The following is a 14,945-nucleotide window of genomic DNA, read 5'->3' as shown; positions in this document are numbered from 1 at the left end:
AAAAAATATATTTTTTACCATTTCTTCTACTGTGTCTTCAATGCCTAAGAGTCTTTCTTCCATCTCTTTTATTTTGTTGTTGAGGCTTGTCTTTGAGGTTACTGTTTGAGTTCCTCAATTTTTATTTCTAGATTTCCCTCAGTTTAGGTTTTCGTTATTGATTCTATTTCTACTTTCAAGTTTTGAGATGTTTTACTTATTTTTTCACTGTTTATGTTTTCATAGATTACATTAAGGCATTTAGCTTTCATTTTTTGTTTAAGGACTTCTTTCATATTTATAAATGCTTTTTTTTTTGGTGAAAACAGTGCTTTATTATTTTTCCAGACAATACTGTGGCTTGCTCCAACAGAGAAAACTTAGACATCTAATCTTGTACCCTTCCCATCACTAGTGACAATTGCCACATTGAACTTCATAGTTTCTCAGCCCCATCATTAGGCTGGTAAGTGGACAGTATGCAAAAATAGATGTCCTGCAACTCTAGATGTGACAACATCATGAGAAAACCAATTGATTATGAACCAGTTGTGTCTAAGGGTAAGCCAAATCCTACTCAGTGGCCATAACCCTGATGGTTGGATGGAAGCACCCCTTAAAAAGACTATTTTAATGTTTTTCTTTTGTGCTTCAGCTAGGTTGGAATACTCTAGGCGTCCTGTTAGTAGGTTGCTGGGCTTTCATGAAGACATATTGTCCTAGATGCTATTTATTGTGTTTTTATGGTGGTGTTTAGGTATCTGTGTTAAAAAAGATTGTAAACCTAGGTACTGTTATGGTCTTGTCTTTGTTGAGTAGATGTCTAATTCCTTGGTTTGTATTGTCTTGTCTGGTTTTTAGTAAAGTGTGATAGTCGTGGATTGCCTGGTAGAAAATTCCTCTGTGATTCTAATATATGTGGCTACTGGGGTTTCAGGTAAAATGTTTTCCTAGGTATTGGGAGTTGCCACTTACGAATGAGTTTGGACTGCAGCAGTCTGATTGGGTCCACGGGATGGAGGAAATCAGGAAATCCACTAGGATCTGCTCAGTCCTCTGGGAATGTGAGTAAATAGTGAGGAGAGGTCACAACAAGTAGTCTGTTACAGAGCTGGGGGTGAAACTGGGAGATTGTGTAAGGAGAAGAGAGAGACCGAAGATATGAAGCTCACTTACCCGTTTCACTGACTTCTCTACCAGGCTTTGCTTATGGGATCCCAGAGAAGCCTCCTGGAGTTGGGGTCTGGAATAACAGGATGAATGGGGAAGAAGTATGGAGACGATCTCCATGATCTGTTGGAGTTGAAGGCAGTAGAAGGAAGCCACAGCATGCAGTCTGCTACAGAGATGGAAGTGAGACTGGGGGATTACATTTGTAGAAGAGGAGGAAGAGGTGAAAATTCAAAGTTAGGCAACCTGCTTCCTTGGCTGAAGTGGCCTGTGTTTTCACAGGGAATGCCTGGTGGAGGTGGGGACTAAGATAAAGAAATGAGTGGAGGGAATAAGGATTGTAGGAGCAAATTTTTGTGTTTAACTGCAGAGGATTCAGAGAGGAAGACAAGGCTCCAGCAGGTTCTCATCCCCAGTTCTGCTACAGAGCTGGGGATGAGACTGGGGAATTGGTTTTGAAGGAGAGCTGAATATCTGCCATTGGGGTGCTTGCTTCTCACAGGTTCCAGAGGAATGCCTACTAGAGTTGTGGGCTGAGATAAAGCAATGAGTCAGGATATAGAAGCTGGGGGGGGGAATCTATGTGATACAGTGGAGAAGGGGACAGACAGGGAAGGGAGACTGCAGCAGTTGGTCTGGTACAGAGCTGGGAATTAGACCCAGGGATTGGATTTAAAGGAGAGGAAGGAGATAAAGTTCTTCAGTTAGCTTACCTGCTTCCCTGGGTCGGGTGAATTCCTCAAGTTTTATGTTGTTTTATTTTGTTTAACTTTCCTTCAGAGACTCTACCTCTTCCTTAAATTCTGGTTTCATATGTTGAATTCTTTTTGTTATTTGATTGTTTTCACAGTCTTTGTTGTAGCACTTATTCTTATCTTATTTAAGCTCCTTGACCGTGTTTGTTATAGTCATTTTGAAATCATTCTCTTTTTCCTTTTCTAAGTCACTCTTCTGGGAGAACAGTACCATGGGAGTATTAACTTTTGACTAATCTTACTGTTTTCTCTATTTATGCTTGCATTTTTGCGATGGGACGTATGCATCTGAAGCCAGGTCATAGTAGTGTTTCTTATGGCCCTTTTGTTGAGGAGGTATTTGAATCTCTCTTTCCTGTTACTCCAACTCACCAAATTATAGAGTAACTTCATGTGGTTTCAGGTTTAATGTTGAGGCAACTCAATGCTCATGTTCAAATAGGTTGTCAGAAGTAGTTCTGGTTCAACTTGAGCCAAGTGAAGTTTCTAAGCCCAGAAAGTGACCTCCAGGCATTAGAAGATTCTGACAATCTTTAGAAATCTGAGGAAGGTCCTCGGCACTTTTTCTTAAGCACTGGAGCTGTTGTTCCTTATCTAAAACTCCTACCTAAAAGATGACAGGTACAGGAGAGGTACCTTAATTAAGACAGGTGTGGGTCATGTTATTCTAAGCCAGGTTACAGGAATGGATGGAGTTGGTAGTATAACTCTGGAGCCTCTACTTGGGTTATGAGCATGGGTGGCACTGGAAATATCTCTACATAAAGACAAGACCAAAGTATAGGCAGAACTAGAAGGGATAGATAGAGTTGATGGTAGGAGTCTAGTATTTCTATTTAGGGATACGGTACAATGTCACTAGTAATGGATGAAGTTGCCAGTGTGAATCTGGGGTCTCCACCTAGAAAGGAGTAACAAAAGGGCCATCTTAGATAGAAGGAAGGCATAGTAAGGGGGTGTGGAGAGGGAAAACTGTTACTAAAGACATTTCAGAATATCATGTAGAAGCTTACTACTGAAGAAACATCTTAAAATATTTATACACATACATAAAAAATTAGAAGCTGCGTTGCCCTATAACAGGGTGAAAATGCCTCTATTAGAAATAACAACAACAACAAAAAAAAAGAAATAACAAACTAACACATAAAAAGCCCATTGTCAGGAATGGGTTTCATCTTTTTTTGAAAAATTTGCCCAAAGATTGTGCAATCCAAAGATTGTGATTACTCTTGGTTAACTTTCAGAACTGGATAGTATAAGCTGATTGTTCAGGACACTACACAAATGAGTCACAGAATATGGTGAAATCAAGCTGACTTAGAAACTTCATCCACACTGGCTTGATCTCATAATGCTGGAAGGTGCTATTCAGAGTATCAGAACAGACTATCAGCCGTACCCAGCTGTGAATGTTGTGATATATAATAATGACTGACCTGACAGGACATGCCCATTTAGTGTACTAGTGGTACTAAATCATCACTGTAACCAACCACTTTCTGATTGGATTTAAGACCCCCTCCACGAATTGAAATCTGTAATTGGTAGCACTATCAGTGCCAAGAATCCATGACCCAGGTCATAGGCTCTTTGAAGAGAACCTACTACTATTACTTTGTTAAATGAACATAGCATTAAACTAATTCCTAATGACATACTACTACTGCTACTAGTACTACCGCTACGGCTACCACTACTGCTACTGCTACTGCTACTGCTACTGCTACTGCTACTGCTACTGCTACTGCTACTGCTACTGCTACTGCTACTGCTACTGCTACTACTGCTACTAAATTAGTGAATCTTTCAACTATCATCAGAAAACTTTTTTTGGCAGTAGATGGTGATAAATAGGGGCTCACAACTAACTGAGGTGCCAAAAATGTTTGGCCCTAAATGGTATAATTACACCATACCCCTTTTTCTCAAGGATCAGGGAAAACTGCAGAAGAGGGGGTGAAAAGACTGTAAGAGACAGAGGTAGTAAATGATAATAAGGAAACAATGTATTCTGGACACAACAGAGTAACAGTATATATGAAATCTCATTGGTTATGGCAGCATGCACAATAGCTATGAAAACTTAATCTGGACCAAATCCCAGAAGAAATATAGTAGCTAGGCATAAAGCCCTATCTCTGGCTGAGGAGCTGTTGACAATTGACAGCTGTTGAGAAAGGTAGAGTCAGTGGGTTTTGTTTTTGTTTTTGCTTTTTTTTTTAAATGTGAGTATACTCAGTGGAGGACCACACATCTAAGACTCTATGGTTGATGCAAATGAAACTTGATGGGTATTAAAAAAAGGAGGAAAAGTGAAACACACATGCTGGTTGGATATGGAAGAAGAGTGGATTTGGTGGGAATTAGGATCAAAAGATAATGTATGAAATATTTAAGGAACTAATCTTAAAAACAAGAGACAATGAGCCCGGCAGTAAGCTAGTAAACAGCATTTCTCCACGGTTTATGCTTTCCGTGCTTACTTGAGCTCTCAGTAGAGCACTGTGACTTAAACATCTAAGGCTCTCTGTTACTTTTGGCCAAATGATTTTATCACAGTAATAGGAAGGAAACTAGAAGAAAGATGAAAAAGGGCCATGTGTTTCTTTTTTTTTTTTTCAGTTTTATTCATATAACAGTTTAGTTTTTTTTTTCACCATTTTTTTTTTATTAACTTGAGTATTTCTTCTTTACATTTCGAATGTTATTCCCTTTCCTGGTTTCCGGGCAAACATCCCCCTAATCACTCCCCCTCCCCTTCTTTATGGGTGTTCCCCTCCCTACCCTCCCCCCCATTGCCGCCCTTCCCCCAACAACCACGTTCACTGGGGGTTCAGTCTTTTTTTTTTTTTTTTCTAATTCTGGAACATTGATTTCTTTTTTTTTTAATTTATTTTTTTTTATTAACTTGAGTATTTCTTATATACATTTCGAGTGTTATTCCCTTTCCCGGGCAAACATCCCCCTCCCCCCTCCCCTTCCTTATGGGTGTTCCCCTCCCAACCCTCCCCCCATTGCCGCCCTCCCCCCAACAGTCTAGTTCACTGGGGGTTCAGTCTTAGCAGGACCCAGGGCTTCCCTTCCACTGGTGCTCTTACTAGGATATTCATTGCTACCTATGAGGTCAGAGTCCAGGGTCAGTCCATGTATAGTCTTTAGGTAGTGGCTTAGTCCCTGGAAGCTCTGGTTGCTTGACATTGTTGTACATATGGTGACTCGAGCCCCTTCAAGCTCTTCCAGTTCTTTCTCTGATTCCTTCAACGGGGGTCCTATTCTCAGTTCAGTGGTTTGCTGCTGGCATTCGCCTCTGTATTTGCTGTATTCTGGCTGTGTCTCTCAGGAGAGATCTACATCCGGCTCCTGTCTGCCTGCACTTCTTTGCTTCATCCATCTTGTCTAATTGGGTGGCTGTATATGTATGGGCCACATGTGGGGCAGGCTCTGAATGGGCGTTCCTTCTGTGTCTGTTTTAATCTTTGCCTCTCTATTCCCTGCCAAGGGTATTCTTGTTACCCCTTTTAAAGAAGGAGTGAAGCATTTACATTTTGATCATCCGTCTTGAGTTTCATGTGTTCTATGCATCTAGGGTAATTCAAGCATTTGGGCTAATAGCCACTTATCAATGAGTGCATACCATGTGTGTTTTTCTGTGATTGGGTTACCTCACTCAGGATGGTATTTTCCAGTTCCAACCATTTGCCTATGAATTTCGTAAAGTAATTGTCTTTGAAAGCTGAGTAATATTCCATTGTGTAGATGTACCACATTTTCTGTATCCATTCCTCTGTTGAAGGGCATCTGGGTTCTTTCCAACTACTGGCTATTATAAATAAGGCTGCTATGAAAATAGTGGAGCATGTGTCTTTTTTATATGTTGGGGCATCTTGTGGGTATATGCCCAAGAGAGGTATAGCTGGATCCTCAGGTAGTTCAATGTCCAATTTTCTGAGGAACCTCCAGACTGATTTCCAAAATGGTTGTACCAGTCTGCAATCCCACCAACATTGGAGGAGTGTTCCTCTTTCTCCACATCCTTGCCAGCATCTGCTGTCACCTGAGTTTTTGATCTTAGCCATTCTCACTAGTGTGAGGTGAAATCTCAGGGTTGTTTTGATTTGCATTTCCCTTATGCCTAAAGATGTTGAACATTTCTTAAGGTGTTTCTCAGCCATTCGGCATTCCTCAGCTGTGAATTCTTTGTTTAGCTCTGAACCCCATTTTTTAATAGGGTTATTTGTCTCCCTGCGGTCTAACTTCTTGAGTTCTTTGTATACTTTGGATATAAGGCCTCTATCTGTTGTAGGATTGGTAAAGATCTTTTCCCAATCTGTTGGTTGCCATTTTGTCCTAACCACAGTGTCCTTTGCCTTACAGAAGCTTTGCAGTTTTATGAGATCCCATTTGTCGATTCTTGATCTTAGAGCATAAGCCATTGGTGTTTTGTTCAGGAAATTTTTTCCAGTGCCCATGTGTTCGAGATGCTGCCTTAGTTTTTCTTCTATTAGTTTGAGTGTATCTGATTTGATGTGGAGGTCCTTGATCCACTTGGACTTAAGCTTTGTACAGGGTGATAAGCATGGATCAATTTGCGTTCTTCTACATTTTGATCTCCAGTTGAACCAGCACCATTTGCTGAAAATGCTATCTTTTTTCCATTGAATGGTTTTGGCGCCTTTGTCAAAAATCAGGTGCCCATAGGTGTGTGGGTTCATTTCTGGGTGTTCAATTCTGTTCCATTCGTCTATCTGTCTGCCTCTGTACCAATACCATGCAGTTTTTAATCACTATTGCTCTGTAATATTGCTTGAGTTCAGGGATAGTGATTCCCCCTGATGTCCTTTTATTGTTGAGAATAGTTTTAGCTATCCTGGGTTTTTTGTTATTCCAGATGAATTTGCAAATTGTTCTGTCTAACTCTTTGAAGAATTGGATTGGTATTTTGATGGGGATTGCATTGAGTCTGTAGATTGCTTTTGGTAAAATGGCCATTTTTACTATGTTAATCCTGCCAATCTATGAGCATGGGAGATCTTTCCATCTTCTGAGGTCTTCTTCAATTTCTTTCTTCAGAGTCTTGAAGTTCTTATTGTACAAATCTTTTACTTGCTTGGTTAAAGTCACATCAAGGTACTTTATATTGTTTGGGTCTATTATGAAGGGTGTCGTTTCCCTAATTTCTTTCTCGGATTGTTTCTCTTTTTTGTAGAGGAAGGCTACTGATTTATTTGAGTTAATTTTATACCCAGCCACTTTGCTGATGTTGTTTATCAGCTTTAGTAGTTCTCTGGTGGAACTTTTGGGATCACTTAAATATACTATCATGTCATCTGCAAATAGTGATATTTTGACTTCTTCTTTTCTGATCTTTATCCCCTTGACCTCCTTTTGTTGTCTGATTGCTCTGGCTAGAACTTCAAGAACTATATTGAATAAGTAGGGAGAGAGTGGGCAGCCTTGTCTAGTCCCTGATTTTAGTGGGATTGCTTCAAGTTTCTCTCCCTTTAGTTTAATGTTAGCAACTGGCTTGCTGTATATGGCTTTTACTATGTTTAGGTATGGGGCTTGAATTCCTGTTCTTTCCAGGACTTTTATCATGAAGGGGTGTTGAATTTTGTCAAATGCTTTCTCAGCATCTAATGAAATGATCATGTGGTTTTGTTCTTTCAGTTTGTTCATATAATGGATCACATTGATGGTTTTCCGTATATTAAACCATCCCTGCATGCCTGGGATGAAGCCTACTTGATCATGGTGGATGATTGTTTTGATGTGCTCTTGGATTCGGTTTGCCAGAATCTTATTGAGTATTTTTGCGTCGATATTCATAAGGGAAATTGGTCTGAAGTTCTCTTCTTTGTTGGGTCTTTGTGTGGTTTAGGTATAAGAGTAATTGTGGCTTCATAGAAGGAATTCGGTAGTGCTCCATCTGTTTCAATTTTGTGGAACAGTTTGGATAGTATTTGTATGAGGTCTTCTATGAAGGTCTGATAGAATTCTGCACTAAACCCGTCTGGACCTGGGCTCTTTTTGGTTGGGAGACCTTTAATGACTGCTTCTATTTCCTTAGGAGTTATGGGGTTGTTTAACTGGTTTATCTATTCCTGATTTAACTTTGGTACCTGGTATCTGTGTAGGAAATTGTCCATATCCTGCATATTTTCAAGTTTTGTTGAATATAGGCTTTTATAGTAAGATCTGATGATTTTTTGAATTTCCTCTGAATCTGTAATTATGTCTCCCTTTTCATTTCTGATTTTGTTAATTTGGACACACTCTCTGTGTCCTCTCGTTAGTCTGGCTAAGGGTTTATCTATCTTGTTGATTTTCTCAAAGAACCAACTTTTGGTTCTGTCTATTCTTTCTATGGTCCTTTTTGTTTCTACTTGACTGATTTCAGCTCTGAGTTTGATTATTTCCTGTCTTCTACTCCTCCTGGGTATATTTGCTTCTTTTTGTTCTAGAGCTTTGAGGTGTGCTGTCAAGCTGGTGACATATGCTCTTTCCTGTTTCTTTCTGCAGGCACTCAGAGCTATGAATTTTCCTCTTAGCACAGCTTTCATTGTGTCCCATAAGTTTGGGTATGTTGTACCTTCATTTTCATTAAATTCTAAGAAGTCTTTAATTTCTTTCTTTATTTCTTCCTTGACCAGGTTATCGTTGAGTAGAGCATTGTTCAATTTCCACGTATATGTGGGCATTCTTCCCTTATTGTTATTGAAGACCAGCTTTAGGCCATGGTGGTCTGATAGCACGCATGGGATTATTTCTTTCTTTCTGTACCTGTTGAGGGGCCATGTATTTCATGATAAGCATCATAGATTCTGTCTTGAACATGGTGGAAAAGCAGGAAAAGTATAAATCATAAAGGATATAACGAGCAAGCATTCTCTAAGAGTAGACTTCATGAAAGGCAGTGTCTAGGGAATACTTCCAGGAAGTGCATGGAGGCAGGGATGGGTGTTTGTCAGTGGGAATCGTCTAGAGATATATCAAAGATAAAGGTACATGGCATATTTCTCATCTGAGATCATGCAGTAGGTAGAGAAGGGATGCCATTTGTGAGCATGCACATATCTAAGCAATCCTGATAATAGGCGGGTCTACCAGTTGCTATGTGTGGGATGTGGGGAGTCGATAACCTTCTCAGAATCTTTGCTTTCTAGTTGTGGAACTGCTGTAACCACTACAGAAGGGAAAAATGAAGTAAATGTGAAAATGTCTATGAAATTCTCAAGGTGGTACATGTATATTGGTATTAATGTGTGAGATAAATAGAAGGCAATTGCTTAGAGATGTGAGAGTTGTGGACCACAAATCTCTTACTCCTTGAGAAACATAAGTCAGAATTTGAGGATGACCAGTGAGACCTTCTCTAAGTAACCCAACTGTTAGGACAAAGTATGACTGCAGTGGCGTAAATATTTCTATGTAGAGAGCCAGTCATAGATACAGTCTAAGAATTCTGCAGTCTGAAGCAAGAAAATTACAAGTTCAAGGCCTGCTTGAATTACAGAGCAAGACTTTGCATCAATGCTGCCAAAATGAATATGAGGGAAGGAACTCAAAAGCCAAGGTGGTTAATCATAGCTAAGCCTTATATTGGATATAAAGACTTTTTGATGGAGTCAAAGAAACAAGAACTCTTGTCAACCACAAGGTATTCCTAAATTCACAACTGCAAGTCCCATTGAACTTCTAAGGAAGAAAAACTTTGGTCCACTATTCAGACACAACATTTCTTGAAAAAGTAAAATGAAGCAAACTCCTCATTATGGTTCTGCAGAAATTAATTATTATTCATATCATCATCATTATTATTATTTTGATTTTTGAGACACGATTTCTCTGTGTATCCCTGACTGTCCTAGAACTCTGTAGACCAGGCTGACCCCAAACTCAGAAATCAGCTTGCCACTGCCTCCTGAGTGATGGAATTAAAGGCGTGCACCTTTATCATGCAACCTGCAATCATTTTTGTGTTTCCAATGTTGCTGCTAATTATTTCATGAATTCTATTTTGCAATCTAGGATACTTTTCAGTGGCAAATCTCTGCTGCCCTCAAAAGTTAAGAGCATGCCTCCCAGAGCTAAGGACAAGAGAGATGAAGATGACAAACACACAGTGAGGGCAAATGAACTTTATTGACACACTGATTGAAGAGAGACTGAAGATATTTAGTTTGCAGCAATGGTGTCCTGAATCCAGCCCACAAAGTTGCAGACCTTGGTGTACACACCAGGGTTGTCTGGCAGGGCACAACCATAGCCCCAGGAGACAATACCCTGGAGCTGTCCATTGCAGACCACCGGGCCACCAGAGTCACCCTGAATTAGAGAAATACAGTGTTCAAGGAAGGGACATGTAGAAAAAGAATCACATTTACTCTGACCTTAAGACCTCATTCTATTTACTCTAGAATAGTTCCACTTTTTCCTGCATTGAAACGAATTGACTAGTCTCACTAATGGGATGAAATGACATCCAATGTAGATCTCAGAGCCACCTGATCCCGCTGCCGGAAGCTTCTAGTTTCACAATAATGGACGCTCAAATGCCACTCCCAGGATAACAGAGATTTCATATGCAAAGAGAGACACTCACCTGGCAGGAATCTTTGCCTCCCTCCAGGAAGCCAACACAAATCATGCTGCTGGTGATTTCCCCAGGGTAGGCGGCTTCACAGTCAGCCTGAGACAGCACTGGGGCATCCACGCATTGGAGCAGGTCTGGGTTGTTCACTGAGAGGAAAGATAATGATCAAAGAAAGGAGAAATTGCATCAGAGCACTTGGAGGAACAATAGTTTATCCTAGAATGTCATGGGTAACCACCACAGAGATCACTAAGAAAATAAACTCCAATAAAGAATTGTAGCTTTCTAAATCTATACAACGAACCTTGTTGATTCTGTTTTCATTGTCAATCCTGATACACAGTGTATATTTACTCTCTATAGATTATAGAGAATGAAGTTCTTGAATTTTCTTCCTTTAGTACCAACTACAGTTTTTTATAGTTGGTACTTTAAACCTATCTGCAAGGTAAAAACCAGTACTTTTAATACTAAATAAATGCCTGATTTTGGAAAACATGGGGAGGAAGGAATGTAGTAGGTGAAAGGTCCTACTCACCACCATTGCTGAGGGTGTTGCCCCAGCCAGAGATGAGGCACTGAGTGCCTGCAGGTGCACAGGCGCTGGGCAGAGCTACAGGGGCCACTCGGGCATTGAGTTTCACAGGGGAAGAGAGCTTGATCAGCATGATGTCATTGTTCAGGGTCCACGAACTATAGTTGGGGTGCTTGATGATCTTGGCAGCATTGATAAATTGCTCATCGCCCTCAAGGACATTGATGTTGTGCTCTCCCAGTCTCACTTGGATGCGGCTGTTAGAAAGAAAAGACATGCTAGAGAGTTTCGTCCAAGACACCCCAAGGTTCCCAAGCTTCTTGCTCAGGAGTGGCTCTGGAGGTCTAGAGTAGATCTTGAGGCAATATGAAAGGAGAAGCTGTTCAGTGGTAGATAATGTCTTGTTAAGCAACCTTCCCCCTTTTTTATTCAGAGGTTGGTGATATAGAAAGAGTACAGTTTCGGAATGCTTTTCAATCTGCCATACCACAGTCCCTCAGACATTCAGAGATGTTGACCCAAGTTGACATTTGATGCTCATCTCATTTTCTGAGTCTTTGCTAATTACAGAGTAATATCTCTTGCTTTACTAAAGACTATTATTATGTGGGACCTAAGCCTGTTTAGCCCAAAGTGTTATGATTTGGAACCTTGAGAGAAGGTTACGTTCTTTTCCCAACTCTAGGAGTCCTGAGCCGGTATCCCTGTTGCCCGTGCTATATACTTGGGACTGAAAATGAATAGCAGAGACTGTACTGAGTTTTACAAATATTTAGCAGTATTTCTGAAAAGTTAGAGTTCATCTTTCTTTTTAGCTAGTGGTGGTTGTACAAAGTTCTTGTCTGACTTTCTCACATGTATGTATAATAACAAAATGAATATTCCTTGGTATAATTACCCACATTCCTTGCTATTTTATGAGTTTGCTTGAGGAAATGAGAGGCTTTCTGTTCTGTACCAAATTTTCCTCAGTGCTGCTAGCAACTTCTTCCTCCTGGCTTTCCCTATTCATCTTACAACTTCAAGTTGTTGCCCAAGTGTTGTGTTATAAATATGTCCCAGGATGTGGCCTCTTTGTTTAGGGGTTAATCACTTACGATTTGTAGCAGTGAGCTGCAGACACCACCCACTGGTCATTGATGAGGGAACCTCCACAGAAGTGGTAGCCAGAGTTCAGTGACACCTGGTAGGGGACAGAATGTTCCGGGCAGGTGTATCCTCCAACGATCTTGTCATCATCCTCCAAAGGGAAAGCAACTTGATTGGAGATAGGAAAGGAAAATGAGCAAATTCATCTGGGTATTGGAGGCTCTATAGCAGCTAAGACCCTTAGGATTTCTTACTGAGCACAATGAATATAGGAAAGCTGGAATCACTCTATTGCCAATAGGCAACATCAATTATAGGGCTTCCCAGTATCAGGTTCTTTAGGACAAATAGGTAGTTCCCACAGGGCCCAGATCTCTTTTGAGCTGACAAAACACTTAATGGGATCGCATTAGAAGTTAGTTTTCCCCATTTCCTGCTTTATTTTTTATACCTATTACTTATTTGTCCCACCTGAATGTTGGCTTTTTACCTAGGCCAGTATCCCACAGAAGATATTTGCCTAGGTCAATGTCCCACAGAAATCAATTCTTTAGAATGAGTCAAGAATAGAAAGGAATACCCAAGACAAGGGAAGGGCACAGCCACTCACCAATATTATCAGTATTTCTTAACTTTGATTGGTAAGATGAAGTTCATTTAGGGATGGATCTATTAAATAGGCAAGACCTAAGACACACAGGATCAAAATTCTAATGGTTGAATATTTAGCAAAAATAAGCTTTCTGTGTCTTCAAGCTTACTTTCCTTAAGAACATCTGAGATGGAAGTGTCACGGAGTTGCAGGAGCCAAGCAGTGGGCATGCTGGCTCATTTTATGGAACCTCTTTCTGAGCTCTACCTTTCAACATTCCCTGCTGTTGGTACCAGTTAGAATGAAGACTGGTGTGAAAATCAAAGAATGAGAGGCCAGGAAAGTAGGTAGAAGATTTGAGAAGCTGGTGAGATTATCAGAACATAGGTAAGAGAGACAGCATTGTGATAATTCATACAATTCATTCAGTGGAATGGACAGAGCTTGGGGAAAAGAGTAAAACTCACCAGCAGCTCCCACAAGGGCTAGGATCAGAAGTGCACTCATGGTGGCAGAAGGTAATGAGCACAGAAAGAGAGCCTTCCTTTATAGCTCCCTAGATGGAGCAGAGGGCATCCTGGGTAGAGGTGGAGGGGTCATTTTTTTCCCTGCACAAACATAAGCACACGTTTCTCTTTCCCAGAGTCTTGCATCAGCTTTGCTCTGTTTGGTGCCCTTGTCACTTGGAGACCTACAGGTGACAAGGGAACTTTTTTCTCAGGCCACATAAGAAGAGCAATTGATTCTTGGAAGAATGGTGGAATGGAGCAAAGAGGGGAAGAAAGACAAGCCCTTGTTTCTACAGTGGGATTTCTTAGTCTTAGGAGATAAGAGGAAGAACAAAGATTCCTAGAAATCCTGACTTCATGAATGTCAATTTAAGAGTTGTTGAGGAAGGTCTGGTTCTAGTAACTAGTGGGGTTGTTGTTGCCCTCCTGGTAGAAAATCAGCCTTGCCTAAGCCCCTTACCTGTGAACCTATTTTGCTGAATAGGAAGAAGATATTAAAGGGCTCTGAGGTCTGCAATTAGAACAGTAATGATGCAAAACCAGGAGATACAGATTACCTTATAAGTTGTGGCTTTCAGTTGGCTCTTTTCTAACAAGGCTTATGGACTGAAGGTGTCTTGAAGAAGATAGATGAAATTTAAATAGGTACTTCCTCGATATGTTACAGGAGTGGAATGCTCACACCAAAACTATGCTCTATTTTTCTGTTGCCTTTTGCTCTTGTCAACTGTCATTTTTAAGAGTCATCAAGGCTCCAGAAAACTACACTAAGTATTAATACACCATATTTTAGGAAGATGCATCCTGAGCTAAAAGTATATATGATGTTTTAGATATGAGAAAATGTTTGGACAATGTTTTATCTGGGTCCTAATCAGATAATTAGTTGTGTATAGATATGACAGGATTCTGTAATTGTCTATTTTGTATATAAAAAAGAGTACTATTCTAGGTTCATCCCTCAATTTATCTCAGTGAAAACTGGCCAGAGAAGTTTATTGATACATCAATTTGAATCTAGTTATATAGTCAGTTGTAGGAATCTTGTTGTCAATAATTTATCTTTTTTTCACTCCAAATCTAGGCTTAGGGAGTTTTAAATTAGAACTGAGATTATGTATTAGTTTTCTGCAAGGTATTGAACATTCTAGAGATGCTAAATAAAGGTGAAAAAACTGAGCACAAACTGTAATTGTGTTGGAGATGGTAAGATGACTAGAGGTTGGAGAACCTAGAAGGTAATACAGGAAAGGCCAACATGGGTCTCATAGGCTATGCTGTGGCCCCATTCCTGATATTGTTAGGGTAGATTTACAAAATGTCCATCTACTGAATGCTATCATTTTTGCATCTTGCACCCCATGTAAAGGCTGTTGAGGTTATATCTAAGTGGAATATCTGTCCTGCTGATAAATGTCTGACATTTTCAGAATACTCACATTTGTACTTTTCATAAATGTTTTAATGTGAGGTCTTCAGGAAAGATGATTCATTTTACCCAAGAAATTAATATAAAACTGGCATGTTACCCCCAAGTCTCCAAGAAAAGGTGAGAATTGTCAGAGTGTGAGATTTGCTGCAGGTGATTATCAAATAAGAAGGCCTCATGATTCAACTTACAAATCTTGTTTCCTCTTGGCATTCATCTTTCTGGCATAACAGGATCACAGAATTTTCATTTCACTTGTATCTTGTCTCTGTTCCTAATCTTGCCATATAC

At 40.1% G+C, this 14,945-nt stretch overlaps 2 protein-coding genes across 3 annotated transcripts in view; one reads left to right on the top strand and one right to left on the bottom strand.

The window, feature by feature from the left end:
- The window catches only part of LOC102554637 (anionic trypsin-2-like), a 50,765-nt gene that overhangs the window by 4,550 nt on the left and 31,270 nt on the right, over positions 1–14,945 (top strand). The window contains exon 1 of one of the 2 annotated variants that reach the window (XM_087655454.1): positions 1,178–1,372. The exons of the other annotated variant lie outside the window; for it this stretch is intronic. Coding sequence (XP_087511580.1) covers positions 1,240–1,372 — 133 coding nt within the window. The 5' untranslated portion in view covers positions 1,178–1,239. Of the gene's footprint in view, positions 1–1,177; positions 1,373–14,945 lie in introns of those variants that run through there. 2 annotated transcript variants of the gene reach the window in all.
- Positions 10,032–13,235, bottom strand: Prss1 (serine protease 1). Its single transcript, NM_012635.1, is given in 5 exon segments — positions 10,032–10,232; positions 10,510–10,646; positions 11,039–11,292; positions 12,133–12,292; positions 13,184–13,235. Coding segments are annotated over 5 exon segments (741 nt in total). The 5' UTR covers positions 13,224–13,235; the 3' UTR covers positions 10,032–10,082.

This window comes from Rattus norvegicus, chromosome 4, assembly GCF_021556685.1.
Source record: "Rattus norvegicus strain SHRSP/BbbUtx chromosome 4, alternate assembly SHRSP_T2T, whole genome shotgun sequence".
NCBI lineage: Eukaryota > Metazoa > Chordata > Mammalia > Rodentia > Muridae > Rattus > Rattus norvegicus.
The sequence above is the reverse complement of the archived record's forward strand: the minus strand, read 5'-3'. Positions and strand labels throughout refer to the sequence as shown.